Consider the following 21,469-nt stretch of genomic DNA (forward strand, 5'->3'; position numbering starts at 1 on the left):
AACTATGATAATCTCAATTGACGAAGAAGAAAGCATTTGATAATACGCAACTCACTTTAATGATGATGGGAATCGTTCACCCTGATAAAGGACATCTGTGAAAAATCAAGAGCTAACATTGTATTTACGGGAAAGAACTGAATGTTCCCCCTCAAGCTTAAGACAAAAGCCAAGATGTCCACTCTCACCGCTTCTGTTCGACATTGTACCAGAGAAGAAAATTCAGACTGGACAGGAAGTAGTAAAAGTGTCTTTATTCACAAATGACACGGTTTTTGTATGTAGAAAATTCTAAGAAATAGACAAAAAGCTACTAGAACTCATAAACAAATTTATGAGATCACAGGAAAGTCATTATGCAAAAAATTATTCATATATATATAATTTTCCAGTTATTCAACAATAGCACGTATCATAACATCAAGAATTATGACACACTTAAGGATAAGTGTAACAGAATATGTGGCAGAACTGAACAATAAGTACTCCCAAACATCGCTGAGAAAAACCAAAGACCTAAATAAAAGGAGAGATACGTTCACGGATTGGTGGACTCAATAGCGTTAAGATGTCAGTTATCTCCATATTGATTTATAGATTCATTACAATTCACATTATAATCCCAAAAGCCATTTTCCCCCCATAGAAACTGACAAGCTGATATAAAAATAAGTAAGTGAAAAGGACCTTGAACAGGTAAAGCAATTTTGCAATGTTCGGTAATCAGTACCCTTTGGTACTGGAAGAGTGACAGACACATGGCGCAAGGGTACAGAAGAATATTCAGAAATGTAAGTATATCTATGTAGCATACTGATTTCCAACAAAGCAACTCAATGGAGAAAGGTAACTCTTTTCAAGAAATGGTCCTAGAACAAATAAATATAATTATTCCTTATTTTAACAGCTTTATCAATTGCATACACTGAGAATTATTGCCTAGGTGGTAAGGACAAAGAGATGAACAAAATGAAATTCTGGCTTTTAATCCTGGTTTCCTGTAGGCATTAATTTTCTAATTAATTTTGATATTTTAAAATTAATGTTCCAATTACAGTTCTGATACACAGGAATCTCATTATTAGTATTACTAATTATGGGAAAATCTGATATTATGTGTTTGCAAATATATGCAGCATTATCTTGCAAGTCTCTTCAGAATACAAAGAAACCTTTATCACTTCCAATATGGAAAAAACCTGGGAGAGAGGAACGAGTTAGATGACTATGAGGAAACAACTAAATGCAGAACACAACGCTCTACACACAACCTCCTCAAAACATCAAAATCGTGTAAAAAGGTGGGCTCAGGAGTAAAAGATTAATATTTAGGGGTGAAGTGTACAACCTCCTCTCACATGCAGAAATAACTACGTGCAGATAGAGAGAAGGAGACAGAGATAAAAGAAACAAAGACAAGTGTTACCAAAGCTGGTGGCAATTTCACTATTCTTTCTACTTTTCTCTATGAGAAAATTCCCATAAAAATAAGTTGCAAAGGAAATTTCTGAGTGGAGAGTTTATTTTTTCTATTGTGTTACTAATTTCCCGTATCCTGAATTTTGGACAAAATGTGGCTTTTAGGCTATTCTCAACAACTTCACACATATTAAAAGGCTGAGTATCTTTCATGAATTGTTTGATTCAACTTAAGAGATGAGTTCTAAATAATTATCCTCCCACGTTCCCTTCTCTCTACAAAGTTTTATCCAGAAAGATCTATCTGATATTCTAAAATGGATGCATGGATATAGGAGTATTTCTAAATTAACTACATCTGTAGGGTCTTACTCTCAAAATTTTACTAGCAGTTACAAAAAAATGGTAATATTAACTCTAGGAAATCTTGAGCATAGGTTTTTTAATAAGTTGGTAGGTTCTATCATCACCATTTAAAACAATGCCCTGAGGTGGAAAGTAAGGAGCCTAATGTCAGACAGGGTGCAAGGTGTGGGATGACGATGACGGTTAACGCGCATGCCAACAGCCATAGGCTTTCCACTATCTATTACATTTACTGGTTTCAAAGGTCAGGATGAATTATCTGAATTTCAGCAATGCTTTAAGAGTAACTGGAAGGTTTTTCATTCACTTATTCCTTCAGTCATTCTTTCAGTCATATTGATACACGTCATTTAAAATTTCATGCCAGGGATGCTGTCAGCATTAACATTTCCCACCTTTCCTGAACTGGCGACCACTATGAATATTCTGATATTATAAACACAAGAATGACAAATGAAGGCTTTCTTATGTGTTCTGAATTATGACTTCTCTAATATTAAGAAAGATGAGAGTATTTTCAAAAGGCCTACCAACATGGTTTACATTCAAAAGTTTCTCACCAGCATGAATTCTGTGATGCTGAACGTTTGAGCCATAATTAAAGGACTTCCCACATTCCTTAAATTCTTACGCTTTTACACCCACATGGTTTCTCTGATGTGTTTTAAGGGCTGAACTATATCTGAAGGCCTTCCCACATTTTTCACACGTAAAGGGTTTCTCACCAGTGTGTATCCTCTGATGTTCAGTAAGGAATGAATTAAGTCTAAAGGCCTTCCCACATGCCTTACAGTCAAAGGGTTTCTCACCCGTATGAACACTCTGATGCCCAATAAGCTGTCCATACACAGTAAAGGCTTTCCCACATTGGTTACATTGATAAGGTTTCTCACCAGTATGAATTCTTTGATGTTGCACAAGGTAAGAGCCAGAACTAAAGGCCTTCCCACAGTCCTTACACTCGTAGGGTTTCTCACCAGTATGAATTCTCCCATGTTGTACTAGGTATGAGGCACGACTGAAAGTTTTCCCACACTCCTTACACTCATAGGGCTTCACACTGATGTGAATTTTCTGATGCTGTGTGAGGTGTACATGTACTCTAAAGGCCCTCCCACAGTCCTTACACTCATAGGGTTTCTCACCAGTGTGAACCCTCTGATGGACAGTAAGTTGATGGCGACTAATAAAAGCCTTCTCACATTCCTGACATTCATAGGGTTTCTCACCAGTGTGAATTCTCTGATGCTGAACAAGGTACGAGCCAGTACTGAAGGCCTTGCCACACTCCTTACACTCATGGGGCTTCTCACCTGTATGAAGTCTTTCATGGTGAACAAGATATGAGGCGCGACTAAAGGCTTTACCGCATTCCTTGCATCCGTAGGGCTTGACCCCTGCATGAATTCTCTGATGTGCATTAAGAAATGTGCTAAGTCTAAAGGCCTTCCCACATTCCTTACATTCAAAGGGTTTCTCACCAGTGTGAATACTCTGATGGCGAGTAAGTTGTCCATAAACAGTAAAGGCCTTCCCACATTCCTTACATCCATAGGGTTTCTCCCCAGTGTGAATTCTCTGATGTTTAACCAGGGGGGAGCTAGTACTAAAGGCCTTCCCACATTCCTTACACTCATAAGGTTTCTCACCAGTGTGAATGCGCTGATGCTGACCAAGGTATGAGAAGGTACTAAAGGCCTTCCCACATTCTTTACATACAAAAGGTTTTTCACCAGTGTGAATGTTCTGATGCCGAATAAGTTTTCCATATACTATAAATGCTTTCCCACATTCCTTACATTCATAGGGTTTCTCACCCTTATGGATTCTTTGATGTTGAATAAGGTATGAGCTACCATAAAACGCTTTTCCACATTCCCCACATTCAGATGGTTTCTTACTAGGATGAATTCTCTGATGTACAGTAAATTGATGGCTACTACTAAAAGTCTGCCCACCTTCCTTACACTCACACGGTTTCTCACCAGTATGAATTCTCCCATGTTTAACAAAGGCCGAGGCTCTAACAAAACCCTTTCCACATTCCTTACATTTATAGGGTTTCTCAGCAATGTGCAATCTCTGATGTACAGTAAGTTGATGTCCATTACTAAAGTTCTGCCCACATTCTTTACATTTATAGGGTTTTTCACCATCTAGTATTTTCTCATGTTGAACAGGCTTTGAGCCTTGACAAAAAGTCTTCCCACATTCCTGACATTCACATGGTTTCTCTCTATTAATTTCCTGATGTAGAGCAAAAGATGTACATTTCTCATAAGTGGGCATTTCTTTACAGCTGATTATCTCATCCTTCAACTGAAAATCTGAAAGAAAACAAAAAACAAAATTGTTTTATTTTCCTGTATGAGAAAAATTAGGTTTCTGTGGAAGAAAAGAGATAAATTGAAAATAATATCCATCAGAAACATCTTAGATAATACTAAAGTATTCTTATGAAATTCAAAAAAAGGTCAAGGAAGAAGGAAGAAATTAATGAGTTTATGTAAAATAGTAAAGTTGGTGATTAGTAAGATATTTTAATTTCTGATGTTTAGATGTGGATCAGAATCTCTGAACAGCTTGTTAAAAACTCCTGTTTGAGCGCCATCCCAGAACCCCTGCATCAGGGCGCACAGGGGTTCCTGGGAATGGATATTTTAGCATTTCTAACAAACATTTCTGATGCAGACGGGCTCTCATGTCCCCGTCGTTCCTCGTTACACTGAGAACAGATCCACGGACCCTGCCGTGAGCACTCTGGCCCCTGATGGCCTGGCAGCCTCACGGCAAGTCTCAGTTCCCTCTGCTCCCTGTTTACCTCACTTCCCCTTCCAGCACCTGGAATGTGTCACACATTTTCTCATCTTTTGGTTCCATCTGCAGGTGGCGTCATCTCCCAAAACTCCTTTGGCATGTGTTGTTTGCAGACTGGATCTTTCTCATCCTATATATGTTTAAGGTAAAACGTCACTTTATCAGGAATACCATAAACTGCTGACTTCGTCTAAGGATGTCCATGCCTTTATTTTCTGTTCTAACACTTGATTCCTGTAATTCCTATCTGTTTTAAATTACATAATTCTTTCTCTTTGTTATGATTTCTAATTTATTTCTCCCAAACCTACCTGTGGTAGACCATATTTCGGTCTTCAGGACCTTTGCCCTTGTCATGTCTGTGAACATGTTGCACCACATGGCAAAAGTAAATAATCAAGGTGACTAATTAGTTGTAAGAGAAGGAGATTATCCTGGATTATCTGGATAGGCCCTTAAAAGCAGAGCTTTCTCCTGGTTCGGGGCAGAAGGAAAATCAGAGACCTTCAAAGAGTGAGAAGGAGAGGACTTGCTGGTTGCCGGCCTGAAGATGGAGGGGGCCGCAAGGAAAGCGTGAGAAGGAAATGAATTCTGTCAACAACCAGAGGGCTTGGAAGAGGACCGCAGGCCCTAAGGGACTGCAGTCACAGCTGGTACCCTGATTCAGCCATCCTGTGCTGAACTTCTGACCCACAGAACCAGGTGATAACAATTGAGTGTCATTTTTAGCTCCTAAGTTTGTGGCAATCTGTCACACAGCAACAGACAACTATCACGCCGCCCAAGAGCAGGCCCGACCCATTTCATTCAGCACTGAACTGGAACCCTCTCGCACACGGGAGGAACTGACTACAGGACGCAAATCCCTAGACAAAAGAAACACATTAGGATACTATTAAAAGACAATGAACCCTGGTCGTATATGGAGAGTTATTAAAAGACAATTTTTAAAAGTTATTAAAAGACACGAAAAGTTTTAGTTTTTGCATTTCTGTAAAGCACTTCTAACTATTTATAAGAATTAACATTTTATGACTTTTCTTCTTTCTTAATGACCTTCCAAAGAACAAAGAGGAAAACGTACTTATTTTCAAAATAGAATAAATCTCATTCTTACAATTAGACTCGGTCCTATGGATCCTTTGATGAAACTGAGACCTCCCACGGGACAGCCATCATCTTATTTTTCCTTTGAGAATAAGAATAATGTTCCCTTGGAACTTTTTTCTGTTTCATCATCCTAAGAATTATTCCATCATTACCCATCAATTATATCCAAATATGCAAAAAGAAAGACTAGCAACGTGACTAACCTGAATTGAGATGTGCTGTAAACGTAACACACATACCAGATTTCAAAGACTTAGTACAAAGAGAAATGTAAATTATCTCAATAATTTTATAGTGATTGTATATAAAAATGATAATATTTGGGATATATATGGAAATACACAAAATACATTATTAAAATTAATTTTACCATTTTTTAAATTGACCACTAGGAAATTTAAAATTACATATGCAGCTTGCATGACATTTCTATTGGACAGTGCTGTTCTAGATGACAAAATGGTATGTGGTGCACTGTCTTACTAATCAATACTGTCCATGGTAAAAAAAAGACCACAACAGATAAGCTGCGTGTGGACTGAGAGGAAGTATAAATACCTGATGGTAACTCCATACTCTGAGCTTCCCTAAGGTAGTATCTTTTAAATGGCATGTCTTTTGGGGACCCTGGAAGCTATTCGATGGAACTGCCACAGGTATGGAATTCTGCGAAACGTGTCTTCTTTAAGCCAATGCAATTCCCAAATGCACCTGCTGTGTATGCCGCCTCTCTGCACCTTACCCTCTGGATGGCTATGCGAGCATCTCCTGTATGAACCACCGTGAGGACTCATGCTGACAGGCAGTTGATGCTGCCCTGCTGGCAATCTGGGGTTCCTGCTGAGGGATATTCTGAGCAGATGGGGCCAAGAGCATCAAAGGCAGTCTTAGTCTGAATGTTCACCTGAGCCTAAGATGCCCCTCTGGTGGGTACTACAGGCAAGATAATGGTTTTCCTTTTTGTGGTTATGGAGACTAATGTCCTTATTCTTAGTATATTCTTAAATATTTAGGGATGAAGTGTTACAATTTGTGTAACTTACTTAGATGGTACAGCCAAAATTTTTTATATACATACAGAACAAAGTAAAATATTAAAAATTGGTGAATCTAGGTAAAAGTTTTAAGGATTATTGTCATATTACTCTTTCAACTTTTATGTAGTTTTTAATTCAGCTGGCAAAATGCAAAAACAAAACAAAATAGACTTTTAAGGATGGTATAATACTTCCATATATTGAGACATTAAAAGCAATACAATTTATAAAATAAAACAAATATTCCCAAAGTAATATAAGTAGCCTGATAAGATGCAAAGCGTATTGAGTTGAATAGTGTCCCCAAAATTCTTGTCCCCCCAGAACCTCAGAATGTGACCTTATTTGGAAATAGGGACTTTGTAGATGTAATTAGTTAAGATGAGGTCATGCTGGATTAGGGTGGGCCCTAACCCTAATATGACTGGTGTCCTTACAAGAGGAGAGGACACACAGACAGGAAGGAGAGGACACACAGACATGAAGGCGAACACCACGTGACAATGGGCGCAGACGCTGGAGTGATGTAGCTACAAGCCAAGGAATGCCTAGAGCGCCAGCAACCACCGGAAGCTAGAAGGAGGCGAAGACGGCTCCTCCCCAAGAACCTTCAGAGAGGGCGCCCTCGACCTCTTGATTTCAAACTGCGGGCCTCCAGAACCGGGAGGCAGTTAAGTTTCCGTTGTCTTAAGCCATCAAGTTTGTGGTAATTGGTTACAGCAGAACTAATTTACATGTTTGTGGTTATTTATTACGGCAAAAACTAACACCCAAGAACAGGTGTTAGGAGACTTCTCCTCAGGGAAGTGCCGTGCACGCAAGACTGAACTGCAATTTCACACAGCACATCTTCTGTTAGAGCTTACATCACCTTTTTTAAAAGAAGCTAAATTTCTTCTGTTTATTTCTTTAAATGAGAAGGAATTAGCGCATGTTCCGAACAATATGACTTCCAACCACAGAACTCTATTGAAATGTATCCCAAAAGACCTTCCACTTACCAAAAAGCACACTCTCTCTTTCCTACTGCCCTATCTTCACTGCTACGCCCTGCACTTTCTTCCAGGACATTCTTCCTTCCCAATCACTCATCAGCCGGCTCTCCTCTCGAGAGACCCAGTGTCTACATCTTTTGCACCCACTTTCATCTCAGTATCTTCTTAGAACTGCTCCTCATTAAGTTATGAATGTCCTTTAATCACATATTCTAGCTCACATATTAAGACTGTAAATTTCATCATAAGGTTTTTTTTTTTTGCGTAAACTCATAAAGAGGTCACAGAGGCTGCCATGGAGAGGCTCCCATTTGCCAAATATGAGACAATTTGAACACCAAAATGATAGTATAAGATTATAACTCATTAAATACAATAAGAATGCATGGGTCGATACTGATATAAATAAAATAAATGAAAAAATAAAAGGAAATGCTCTTCTTATATTAAAATGCTAACTAATAAATGTTGAAGAAATGATAGAGTTATAAAATTACCACTTGGCGACCATCTAGTTCAGGTGTCAGCAAACCATGGTCCATGGGTCAAATCTGGCCTGCTATCCATTTTTGAAATAAAGAGTTAATGAAATATAACCACACCAAGTCGTTCATGTATTATCAACGCCTGCTATCACGCTGCAATGGTAGAACTGAGTAGTTGCAACAGAAACCACATGGCCCATAAAACCTAAAAATATTTACTATCAGCCCCTTTACATAAGAAGCTGGCTGACCCTGGATCTAGTTGCTTTACTTAAGAATCAGCAATGGGTGCCAAAATTAGTGGTAAAAGTTTGATAACGAACTTGATATTTACAGCTCCAAAGCATCTACCAACAAAACACTGATTAATTATATAGGGAAAAAAATTTGCAGTGGAGAGACCTGGCAGACACCACTGTAATCATGTGACACAGTTAACACTACCAGTAATGGGGTAAACTGACATCAGGAGCCTCCTGATAAATGATGCACTAAGGACAACGTCATTTCAGTGATATTTCTGCCAGAAATACATAACTGAGTCTCATTATGAGGAAACAGACAAACTCAAATTCAGGAACAATCTACAAAAGACAGGTACTCATCAAAAATGCCAAAGTCATAAAAAACAAAGGAAGACCAAGGAGTTGTTTCCAATTAAAGGAGACTAAAGTAAGATGACAACGAAATTAAGTCCATGATTTTTGTCTTGGATTCAGGGTTGGAAATTCTTTCTTCTATAAAGGATGTCATTGAGACACATGTTAAAATTTGATTCAGGTCTGTAGATTAGATAAAAGTATTATACCAAAGTCTGATTTTGATAATATGCTGTGGCTCTAAAGAGAATGAACTTCTTCTTAAGAAATACGCTGAAACATTTAGGGTAAAGGTAAAGGGCATCTCATGGTGGGGGGGCAGGATGACAATGATAAAAAGCAAATATATAAAATATTAACAACCTCTGGGTAAAGGTTATGTATGTTCTGTACTATTCTTACAACTTTTCTGGTTAGAGATTATTTAAAAAAAAGAGTTACATAAAATCCATGAATTAAGTAAAGAACCTTGTAAATAATTGTTTAAATCAATAAATTTAAGCTAAGAGAATGAATATAAAGCATAGTGACTATTAAAGATCATAAGCCAGACTGTGTCTAAATTCCAGTTCCAACAACTAGCTCTGTAATTAGGAAAAGTTATTAATCATGCCAAGCCTTAGTTTGCTCAGACATAAAATACGGACAGCAATTTCACACACGTCATAATGTTGATGTGGGAATCACGGACGCAACACATGTCAAAAGATTAGAACAGCGCTGGGCATAGAGCACAGAGTCAACAAAGTAACTGCTCTTACCACACCACACCACACCACACCACACCACACCAGCACCACCAGCACTGGCACTGGCTGCATAAGACACAACGGTCAAAGAGGGAACAGGTCGGGACGGGGTGTGTAAACTGAAGAACAATGTTAAGACTTCATGCCTCCCCTCACTAATTTTCAGTTAATGATTTTTCTCCTTCTATTTCAGAGAAAACAGAACAAGATAGAAGAAACATACTCTTTCCTTTACTGTATCAATTATCTATACCCAAATCCACTCTCAGGTTTTTTTACGCACAAAATTCTACTAACTCAAACTTAGGTCATTGCTTCATGATAATTTCCTCTTTCTAATGCCGCCAATGCTAGCACTCTGTGAACTGTTCCCATTATCAGTCACCCAGGTACAACCCGTCTCTTTGCGACCAAGAGCTTCCCCACAGCTGCGGACTCACTCGCATCCCTGCCTCACCTCCTACCCTGTTCAAAGCAGAGCCATCAGGCTTCCACTCCTGGACACTACTGACAATCTCCCCTTCCGGGAAGGCCAAATATTGTGGTCATTCTCATTTCTTCTTTTAATTTACTTTTCAGTGATCATTCCTCCATCTTGAAACATTTTCTGCGTTTGTCTTTGGTAGTACCACTTTCTGGTTATCTTCTACCTTAAAATGTGCTCCTTCTCAGCAGTCTCTTTTTCTTTTTTCCAGTTTTATCGGGAAAAAGTTGACATACATCACTGTGTACGTTTAAGGTGTAGAGCATGATGGTTTGATTTACATATATTGTGAAATGGCTATTGCAACAGGTTCATCTGACATCCATCATCTCATATAGATACAATAGAAAGAAAAGAAAGAAGAAAAAAATTTTCTCCTTGTGATGAGAACTTTCAACTCTTAATTCCTTTCCTACGTATCACACAGCAGTGGTAACGATAGTCATCATGTCACACATTACACCCCTAGCACTTATTTATCTTACAGCTGGAAGTTGGTACCTTTTGACCGCCCTTTTTCCATTCCCCCTCCCGACTCAGCAGTCGCTTCTGCAGCCTCCCCAACAGACCTCTGAATGTCAGCGAACCCTCCATCTGCACTGGGTGACCACATCCAGTCCCATGGCTTTAAGTACCAGCCACATGCCAATAAGGCCCAAATTGTTATGTGTGAGCCTGAATTCTCCCCGAGCTCCAGACCTGCATATTCAACCGCCTGCTCAGCATCTCCGGTTGGATGCTTATTGGTTATCTCCAACTCAACAGACTCAAAGCAGACATGTTTACATTTGCTCTCCAACCTGCCTTCCCATCTCAGGTGCCTGTATCAACGTTCACCTGCTCAAGTCAAACCTGTCGATCCTTCTTGACTCCCCTCTTTGCCTGCACACTTATTGATAGTTCACCAGCATGCTGTTAGTTCTACATTCAAACTACATTACAAAGACCACACCTTCTCACCACTTTCCACCACTAACATTCTAACCCAAACCACTACTGCCCGCAGTGTGCCCTACAGGACTAGCCTCCCAACAGATTTTCCTATTCTCACTCTTGCCCCATCCAGGCTGCCCTCCATGCATCTGCGCAGGGAAAAGCAGAGGGGAGCCAGGGGGGCATCCAACAGACCTGAGAACCCAAAAATAACCAACGGATATTCATGGGAAAGGTTAGCAGGCGAATTTGGGAACAGCTGGTGAAACTGGCAGTATATGGGGTAAGGTTCGGAGTGGCAGGAAGCAAATGGTCAGGGAGGGAGAAGGAGGGCTGTGGTCAGGCACATGATGGGCTTAAGGCAGGGCTGGAAAAGTTCCATCTCCTCATTTAGAGAACCTGGGTGAAGAGTACAGAAAAATGTTTTGTATAATTTTGCAACTTTTCTGTAAGCCTGAAATTATTTTTAAAAAATGTTTTTATTCTGTTCAAGGTGATGGTTATAGACATCTGTCTCATAACAACTCATTAAGCTGTATATTTTAATGTGATTTTTTGATTTCTATCTCATATAATGGGAATGTTTAAAAATTAAAAGTTGGAAAAACATAAATTAGATCATGGCTTTTAGTCTCTTGCAGAAAATTATCCAAATTCCTGATGATTAACAAAAAAACAGGTATGACCTGGCCCCTTCTAACACTCTACCTTTTTTTTTGTTACTCTTCCCTCTTTAACTCTGCTTATTGCTCCTGAATCATGCAGACCTCACTCCCACCTCAAGGACTTTATATTCACTCTGCCTGGAATGTTCTACATGATCATAGGGCCTAAGCCCTTACTTCTTGTTCTTGTCTCTGTTCAATTACCACCACCTCAGAAGACATAAATAAATCTAAACGCAAAAGAGGAGCCGAAAACAAAGCAAATCCAAAATACAGCTGAAATACTGCACCAGGAGAGAGAATAAACTAACAGAATGAGAGGGATGTGAGAGAACGTGGAAAGTGGTCATGGGGAAGCTCCTCTGGAAAATGGTGAGATGGTCTCTTCCCACCACGTCTCAGGCCCGGGGCCTCTGAAGGGAGACTGCCACACATCTCAGGGACGTGCCTCTCCCTGTCCGCATGGTGCTCCCAGTGGTGGTGGCTCCTCCACCTGACATGCTTGCTCACCTGTCTGTCGCCGTCTTTGCTCTTTCCTCATGACCACCCAGGGCTCCTTCCACTGCTCCAAGAAGGCGATCACGTGTGGTTTGGAAAGGGAATGTCCTGCTCACAAGATAAGAGCGCCATCCAGTGTAGAAGAGAAATAAAATATGGATTCCAAAATACTTTGAGCTCAGGTTAAATGTGCAATAAACTAAAGGTCGAAATGATATTGACAAGTACTTCAGAGCAGAGAAGGGCAAGGAGACTAAAGAATCCAGACAGGTAGAGAAAAGGTCTTATTTTTTAAGGAAATCTATTTATCTATCTATCTTTCTTTCTTCTGTGTCTTGACAGAAAGTATGACATAATAATTGATGACACAGACTGTGGAACCAGAGCAACTAGGTTCAAATTCCTGCTTCTGCCACGCACCAGCTGCGTGACCTTGGGTAACTCACTTAACCTCTCTGTGCCTCAGTATTCTCATCTAAAATGGTTATAAAATTAGTACATATCTCATAGGGTGGTTGTTGAGGATAAAAATCAGTTAATACAAATACATGCAAAGAGCTCAGAAGAGTGGCACACAGTAAGCACAATGTGAGTTATAAACATTATCATTTTTCTAAGAGAAAAAAGAAAAAATTTCCTGAGCCATCTATATCTATAGGATATTCATTTAATCTTAAATGCAAAGTTCATGGATCATAAATTTTAACTACAAAATCGGGTTGTTTTGTAAGAAATAAAATGAGGTAAATTAGTTTTAAATGATTTGTTAGCCCACCCACCGCTATATAAACTGCCCCAGCTCTTCGGTTGGAAGAAATCAGGACTCTGTGCAGCTTTCTGCCTACAGGTGGGTCAGACAGGGACGGAGCATTTACAGCAGTCATGGGCATGAACACAATAGGAAGTCTGGGCTTGGCCAATGTTTATGCCATCAACACCCCAGAATTCTAATCCTGCCATTTCATTATTTCCACCTTAACAAAGTTCAAACCATTTCTTTGGGAACAGGTAGAAGAAATTAAGTTCACTTCTTAAGACAGATCTAAAACGTACAATGAAAACAGTATTTCAGGGAGCAAATTCTAAATCATTCGCCAGAGGTAAACTTACCCAGTGAGGCCAAGTGGCTGTAGGTCTCCAGCATGACGTCTCTGTACAAGGCCCTCTGAGCCGGATCCAGACTCGCCCACTCCTGCTGAGAGAAGGCGACAGCCACATCCCCGAACGTCACCGACCCCTGGAACTGCAAACCCACATATTTCTGGTGAAATTACAGAAGACGTTTTTAAGATAAAAGGAGAGGAAATAAAAAGCTTCAGTGTAGCAAGGGAGCAATAATATAGCAATCAAGTAGGCTGCAGGCGTATGATACAGGAAGTAAACGAAGCAGAATATCTGCACGTTCTGGAAGAATCCTGTTGCTATGGACAAAATTTTCCGTATGTTGTGGGTATCACAAGACTCCAGATCTGTTGGGAAATGGATACAATCATCTAAGTTTCTCTGTTAAATAAACTGCATACACAAAGACGCTGCCTGCTAGATACCCAACTAATAAATTCTCAAGAACTATTAGTTTCCACAGCATTTTCCTTTTAAGAAAAAAAGCAATGGTTTTTCTTTCAAGCATAAAATCTCTAGTTTAGAAAATAGATATTAAACAAATGTGTTAATTTCTCCAGCTTCAAGATCATGATGTCAGATCCTATCATAAGCATTTCTCCTTGTATTGATAAATACACTTCTCATGATGGCATGAAAGTACACCTCATGGTTATATGGGAGAGTTAGTAATTATTTTATATTTATATGAGATTGGACCAAATGTCTCAGGTTTTCCCAAATTCTGGGACTCTATGTGAATCTACTACTTATAATAATATATTTATATTGTCAGGCAGCAATATAATTCCTCAGTCAACACTTCTGCTGCTCTTCAGTTAGTGATTTATGATGAAGACGATTCAGAATCAACTGCATGTCACTCAAATCTTGTAGGTCCCAAATCCGGTAGGTCCCATAACATAACAACACTGACCTGCTCCCACTCTCTCAGGCATCGCCTGGCAAGAACCACGATACCCATGTCTCCATGTCATCATCATGTCCCTAAAAGCTTCACAGAGCATGTGATCTCACTATATTAAGACTGAGACCAACGAATACAAAAATCCCATCTTAACGGGTCTGTGGAAAATTTTGTCTTCTGATGTGCGGTCAAATGAGGCCAATCTCTCACACTCGCCAAACCACAGGCTGACATTAGAAGCTCAAAGAATTCTCTCAGGGCCTTCACATCCTCACTGCTCCCTCACAGCGCTCCGGCAGACTGATCACGGAGGACCGGGTCCGTAGTTTGCTCAGTGAATTCACGGACACCGATCAGAACCGGGAACCTCATGAGGAGGAAGCAGTCGCCTGGCGCTGCTTCAGACAGGAGGGACCAAGAAGCAGGTGATTAGACGGTGCTCTCTCAGGAAGAACACTTCAGGTTAATCAACGAAAATATCTACGTAATCTAAAAAGCCCAACATTCCAAGGAGACACAACAACTTACGTGGGCCATGCTTTTAGAAACGTGAGAACCGGTCAGTCTTCCCTGGGGTCTCTCCACTGGAGAAGTGCAAACTCTAGAAAATCCAGAGCTGAGAGAAGAAAAGGTGGCCTTAGTGTCCCAATAATGTCACCCAATAAACCCCCCGTCCCCCACGTTGGCCTCCAGACTTTCCTACCACCACCCTCACATACAATCCTGGGGAGGAGCAGAGAGATTCCAGACGAATGCCAAGCGCAGTGACCCAAGCTGCAGGCAGCTGGACCCGAGCAGCAGCACTTCTTCTCGAAACCGGAAGCAGACGCCTCAGCAGGAGGTTTTCCCGCCAGGCCTGCGTTTTGGGGAGGCTCATCTGGATCTCAGACAGGGCCGAGTTCTGCTTTGAACAGATTCCCCTCCTTCCATTCCTACATTCTAACTGAAAAGGAAGCCATACCACCCAAACCAGAACTTCCTTTGTGGCCTCAGGCTGCGGTCAAGACATGGGAGAAGGAAAATATAGAAGATACTGGTCAGGCATTTACTAACAGCTCAGTGGCTCAGCTCTCTCATCATTAAAACAGGGATAGGAATATCAGCCACTAACTATGGTTATCTTGAAGAATAAGTAAGAAAATCCACTTAAAACACTTAATAGAATAGAATAATTACTTAACATGAGTTAGCTATTACGATTGAAGAACATTACCTGCCCCGTATCTCATTTTTATAAAAGGAACAATTTGTTTCCATTTTTCACTTATCTCTGACATGCTTTCTTATAATTCTAACTAAAACATGGAGAGCCTGGCCTTAAGAATGCAACTCTTTTTTTTAAAAAGAATAGCGGAAAAACTTCTCCAACATTTAAATCTCCCCTTTAATTTTTCTGCAGAAATTACAGAGAGAGGCACCATTCTGCAATAAGATGCAAACCTTAAACAATTAACAAAGGTTGAATCCTGCTCTTTCTGTGCAATACGGAGATTGGTATAAATGTTCATAACTAATATTATTGTATTCTCTTTTCTTATATAAATCTGTCACTGGAAAAGTAATTTGTACAACAGATCCTTGGAAGTCATTTTCCTGCACTAATAATTTTTATACGACATTGCTATAATCCCAAAAAGGTGTGCATACTTTTAGGGTTTTTCAAACAAAAGCATCACTGGCACTTCCCTTTTCTTCCTGCTGCATGAAAAGGAAATGAATCCTACGGTTTCCTTTTTTAATCTAAAGGTTGAAGAGTTTTTGCTACTTTACGTAATCAATTACTGTGATTCTATCTGCAGATACAAAGCAAATCCTATAAATACAGGCTAACAGAAAGGGGGGCAGTGCACACCAAAATATTAATAACTATATTAATAATAATAATATGTCTGTGTCTGGGAAAAACACCCTGTTTTCCTCTACTCTCACACTCACAATACTGCTAACACCAAACGTGTGGGCTTTTTCCCTACAGTGACCATTCTCTGACACCAGCTCGGTGTCCTCTAATTCAATTCACCTCTGACACTATCTACCTGGAGTTGGCAACAGATCCCACAAGTTAAGGGCTCAGTCTCACAAGGCTGCCCCCACTTCAGACGCAAGCCCAAGTCCCAGGTTGTCACCTGTACTTGTGACCAACCAACTATAAACTGAGGTTCCCAAAACCCCTCCTCAGGCTCGACAATTTGCTAGAACAGCTCACAGAATTCAGGGAAACACTTAAGTTTACTGGTTTACAATATAATACAGAATATGATAAAGGATACAGATGAACGACCAGTGAAGAGAAACATGGGGCGAAGCCTGGAAGGGTTCCAAACGCAGGAGTTTCCGTCTCTAAGGAGCTGGGCTGAGCCCCCTCCTGGCACACGAATGTGTTCACCAATCTGGAAGCTCTCCGAACCCTGCACTTTGGGGATTTTTATGGAGGCTTCATCACGTGGGCATGATCAATTATCAACTTGTTTTCTAGATCCTCTCCCCTCTCCAGAGGATGGGGATCAGGGCTATAAGCTCAAAATCCTCATCACGGCTTGATCTCTCTAGTGACCAGACCCCATCCAGGAGCCTACCCAGTCACCTCTTTCAAACAGAAGATGCTCCTCTCACCCAGGAAATTCCAAGGGATTTAGGGGCTCTGTGTCAGAAACTGAGGTCAAAGATCAAATATTAGCAAGAATTGGGGACAGAGACCAATATATATATTTCTTATTATTTCACGGTCTGGAAGGGAGAGCTATGGGTAATTTTATCTTTTTTCATAAATTCTTTGGATTACCAATTTTTTTTTGGCAACAAGTCTGCATGAATTCTACCTTCAGAAATTTAGTATGAAGACTTTCATAATATTAAAACACTTATTCATGGTGGATATATTCCAGTCATTAATAAAACCAAGATCAAACAGGATGATCAGGGAAAACCAGGTCTTGGACATACTTTAGTTGTACCTCTCTCATCAATATAATTAGGCTTATTCACTACCAAGACTTTTTTCTCTGAAAGAAGAAGGGTGAGTGGCCACTGCAGACTGAATGAGAGCATGAATGCAAATTAGAGAGAATAATCTTGGGTACACAGGAACGCTCCGTAAATGTGGCCACATCTCTCTTCTCCTTCACTCAACAACTAACTAAAATACTTCCTCTACAGTCCTTACAAGACATCTTACAAAACCCTATGATAGTAAATGGGATTCATATATAATTTAAGATTTTCTTGAATGCCACTATCCATAATTATGCACATAGTTTAAAACTACTTCATGCATTTTCCTTATGACTGATCCTTTACAAATATACTTTTATTAGCTGCACAACAGTCCATCAGATGAATGTAGGCTGATTACTTAACCATTCACATAATCTTGAACTCAGATTTTATATGATCATTCCCAGCTACTAAAGTCTTTGCTTGAACACCACTGGTTTTAAATACTTTTATTATGTATATCACCTTTGTTATTTGAATAAAATCACAATGTTTCTCCCCAGAAAAATACACATATATAATACACATATATAAATATAAACTAAAGTTTTGTATGCAATTATAAGTGGTTTGTGATCACCTGGAAGCCCCTAAATAGAGTCAAAGCCTTCCGTTTAGGAATTCCTGTATTTAACGAGTTTACTTTTCTATTGATACTGAATTCTGAAGAGGAATGACCGAGAATCACCAAAAAATAAACAGCTGATACTTTCTGAGCACTCAGTATGTTCCAGGCACTTTACACATATTAACACATCTTACCCTTGTTAGACCCTGATGAAGTAGGATCTATTATTATCGCCATTTCAGAGATTTAGAAAAGTGAGGGTGCAGATGGCCACACACCTAGTTAAGTAGCAAAGCCAAGATTCAAAGCCAGATTCTAAGGTTCAGAGCTCATACTCTTCAACAGCACACCACACTGCCTCTCACCGGCCAAGGATACTGTGAAACAGACTCTGCCGTCAAATTCAAACAAGACCTGACGAACAGACGAAACTAAAAAAATCAAACAAATGACTGAGGACACAGACCCACCCATATGCTAAACCTACAATCACATGCCCACTTCTAAAAGCTTCACGAGAAAGATGACTTTGTTATTTGTTTACTGAAATGGTTAAATGGACGCCCATCTTGCTAAGCTTTGACAGTGAAGCCCTGGGAGAAGGCAAGCTGTCTAGTGTGGGATGCCAACGCAATATTACAACTAGTCTCCCCACCACATACGTCCAAAATACGGCCCCAAGAGCAAACCTCAAGAGCTGCATTTCTACAACATACCCTCACCATGCTCAGAAGAGAGCACCGAAGAGGATTTGAATGATCTGTAATCAGTAGTGAGAAATATTAACTTAAACGGTAAGGAGAATATTAACTAAAAAGAGAAAGAATGGGGGGCCACAGGGAGGTGGATCCATCTGTAAGGACCCCATCTCTCACTGGGAAGAAAGCTAGAGCAGGTCACTACGAGGCCGACTATTTCGGGCAAAGGAAAACAAATGTACTCATGTTCTTAAAACACCAATAATCTTATGAACAAAAAGGAAACACAAAACCCCCCTAAATCTTAATTTTCAGATGTGCAACAGTTATTTCGTCCTCATTTGGGTCTTTCTTTTGGAGAAGAATAGAATTAGAGAAGAGAGCCATGAGACAACTGTGCTTTTTCGGACTTTAAAGGACTCAGAAAACACCCTCCAGGCCAGCTCCCCCGACTCACGCCCTTTCTAACCAGAAGGAGGTGAGGGCGAGGCGGCTCGGCCCGCGCCCTGGGGTCGCTGTGGTTCTGCCGCCCCGACCGACCCTCGCAGAGCCCCGCGCGGACCCGCGTGGCGGGGCCGCAGGAGCCTAACACGCGGCTGCCATCCCTCCCAGCTGCGGATTCAGGGTCTCTAGAGCTCAGGCCGCGGTCTCCGCGGGCGCACACCCGCGCTCTTCGTCCCTCCCACGCGACACTCCGGCCCGCGACCCGGCGGCCCCGGCAGCACCCTGTACACCTCGTCCACCCCACGCTCCCCGCCCGCGTCTGGAGAACCCCCTCCCCACTCCATGCACTCACTGTTCCCTTCACGCGAGTCCCTGGAACCCCGCGGGGCCGGCCCGAGTCTGCAGAGCTCGCTCCCTGAGGCCAGCCCCTTCCCGTCATGGAAGTCCAAACCCGCGGCCGCCCCAACAATCACAACAGTGGGGTCAAAAGGCAGACGCCAAGGTTGCCCCGGTGGCCTTTGGGAAAAATAGTCCCAGGCTAAACTGGCCTGATTGCAGTGGCCTGTGGGAAATGTAGTCCGGCGCCGTAAAGAGTAGAACATACGCGCCCTGCAGCCCACAAGGCCCGCCCACCCCGCGCCCCGGAGACTTCTGGGAGTGTCCTCGGTACTGGGAGTCTGCAGGCGCAGGCTCTTTCATTGCTGACCGCCTGACCCGGCTCTGCATCCTCTAGAGCTGGGCAAGTTTGATGGGTTGGTCTTCGCGGCCGAAGGTAGGCAGTAGCGCCTGTCTGCACCAGGGAAGGCCGACATGAGGACTGGGGCTTTCGCGGTCGCCCGGCACCTGAGGCCTGAAGTAGAGAGCCAAAACCATAAAAATATAGGGTAAAATATGTTATTACTTTAACATAAAAATATGAAAAATAGGTATTGGAAGTTATCTTTCTGCATTGTTTACTTTTCTGTTACAGAAATGCTATTACTAAGTAGAACATCAATAGAATAATGGCAATTAGTAATAATAGTAAGACAAACACGTAAGAATAATGTTTCTGTCCTCTGATTCAGCAATTTAACTTTTTATTAGGTATTTAAATTTTATATGCTGTGTTATTGTGTGTTCTTAAGATACATAAATGTAAGAACTTTAAAAGGAGGATGTAAATACAGTAGGACTAATTAAACATATATTGTCTATATTTAAAGGAAATGTTTCTTTCTGTCCCATCATTAGGATATTTTTCCTCTTTCCTTTTCCTTTCCCAATAATACTTCTCTGAGCTGCCTGTAGTTTTCCTTTTATGTAGTGATAAAACTGAATACAATTGTAGGGGAGGAAGAGCATTTCCTCTACCCTCTCTAGATCCTTCTAGCTGGCCTACAAATTAAGTTGACATGAGACAGAGTAATAGGAGAAAATCAAACAAAGCTTTATAACATGCATAAATAGGAGAGACCCAGGAAGACTGAGCAAGTCAGCCAGAACGGCCAAGGATGCCAACTTAAATACCATCTTCAGCTAAAGACAAAGGAGGATGTTGGGGGTAGTGGTTTGGGACTTCAAAGGGGAGGAAGACAATTCACGTGGAGATGGAAAAGCAAATGTTTGGTAGATAGAACTTTGATAAGAACGGGCTTAGCAAGGACCCTCACAGTCTACCAATACCCAGAGTTATTTATGGTGATGGCCTGTCCTGGGGACGTGCTTTTTATCTTAAATTCTTTTAGGCAGTTAGGGGGAAAGTCAAAGCTTCTTCCAGGGTCTTTTATTCTTAAAAATAATCGAGCCAAAGAGACACATTTGCGGTGGCCAATTCTGATCCCCACACAATCTAGCATAAAATTAATTTTGACTTGTGGATCTGGTCTTATCAAGCCCGCGTTACACTGATTCCTGTGTTAGCCCAGTGTTAAATTTTAAGATATTAAGCTAAATATCCTCTCAACAAAGTGTTTGCATATGGAATACTTATGATTTTACTTACCAGCAACAGCAGGCTTTTAGCCTTGTAGGAATTGGTTTCCAGTTCTCCAGAATTGTCCCTCACTTTGTATCTGCAGGGTTTTTTGGTGGAGCAGCTGTTTGTTGGCCAGATCCTTTGCATCTGTAAGTTCAGCATATAGGCTGCTCATGTCTGAAGTGCTCATCGTATTTGCGCTCTGAAGCATGTTGGATGTCATCATAAGTTAAGCTTCTTTTTCTCGGGGAAAATGGCATTAACTTATAGAGGCAATATGAACCTGTGAAATCAAAGTTGGCTTCCCCACAAGTAGCATCATGCATTCTTCAACCACGTATTGAACATCTCCTGTAGGCCCAGCTTGTTCTAGTCTTGGGGATAGAATGGAGAAGAGTAGCTCATGTTCCAGGGTTGAAGACAGATCTACAAAAAGGAACTAAATAAATGAGCAAGATAGTGTCAGATGACCATAAAGATTCTGGGGGACATAAAGAGGACAACCAAATAGAGTGAAGAGATTTAAGAGATCGGGGGTGATTTTATGTGGGGCAACCAGGTAAGGCCTCTTTGAGCATGGGATGCTAGAACGAGGCAGGGATGAAGTGAGGGAGCCAAATGG

At 40.9% G+C, this 21,469-nt stretch overlaps 1 protein-coding gene across 1 annotated transcript; it reads right to left on the reverse strand.

Annotated features, from left to right (window-relative positions):
• Positions 1-239: 239 nt before the first annotated feature.
• ZNF30 (zinc finger protein 30) lies at positions 240-19,453 on the reverse strand. The gene is made up of 5 exons (XM_046681156.1): positions 19,243-19,453; positions 14,715-14,802; positions 13,268-13,400; positions 12,170-12,265; positions 240-4,112 (listed from the first exon to the last, which is right to left on the reverse strand). The coding sequence occupies exons 2-5, from the start codon at positions 14,721-14,723 to the stop codon at positions 2,413-2,415; spliced, it is 1,938 nt and encodes a 645-aa protein (XP_046537112.1). The 5' UTR covers positions 14,724-14,802; positions 19,243-19,453; the 3' UTR covers positions 240-2,412.
• Between the last annotated feature and the right edge of the window lie 2,016 nt (positions 19,454-21,469).

The sequence above is a fragment of the Equus quagga genome, chromosome 13 (assembly GCF_021613505.1).
Source record: "Equus quagga isolate Etosha38 chromosome 13, UCLA_HA_Equagga_1.0, whole genome shotgun sequence".
In the NCBI taxonomy this organism is placed as follows: Eukaryota; Metazoa; Chordata; class Mammalia; order Perissodactyla; family Equidae; genus Equus; species Equus quagga.

Coding starts and splice junctions, on each gene's coding strand:
- ZNF30 (XM_046681156.1), bottom strand. Junction 12,266..13,267: donor CAGCCACTTGGCCTCACTGG/GTAAGTTTACCT, acceptor TCTTGTGAGCAG/GACATTCCCTTTCCAAACCA. Junction 4,113..12,169: donor GCAAAGACGGCGACAGACAG/GTGAGCAAGCAT, acceptor GTTTTCTTTCAG/ATTTTCAGTTGAAGGATGAG.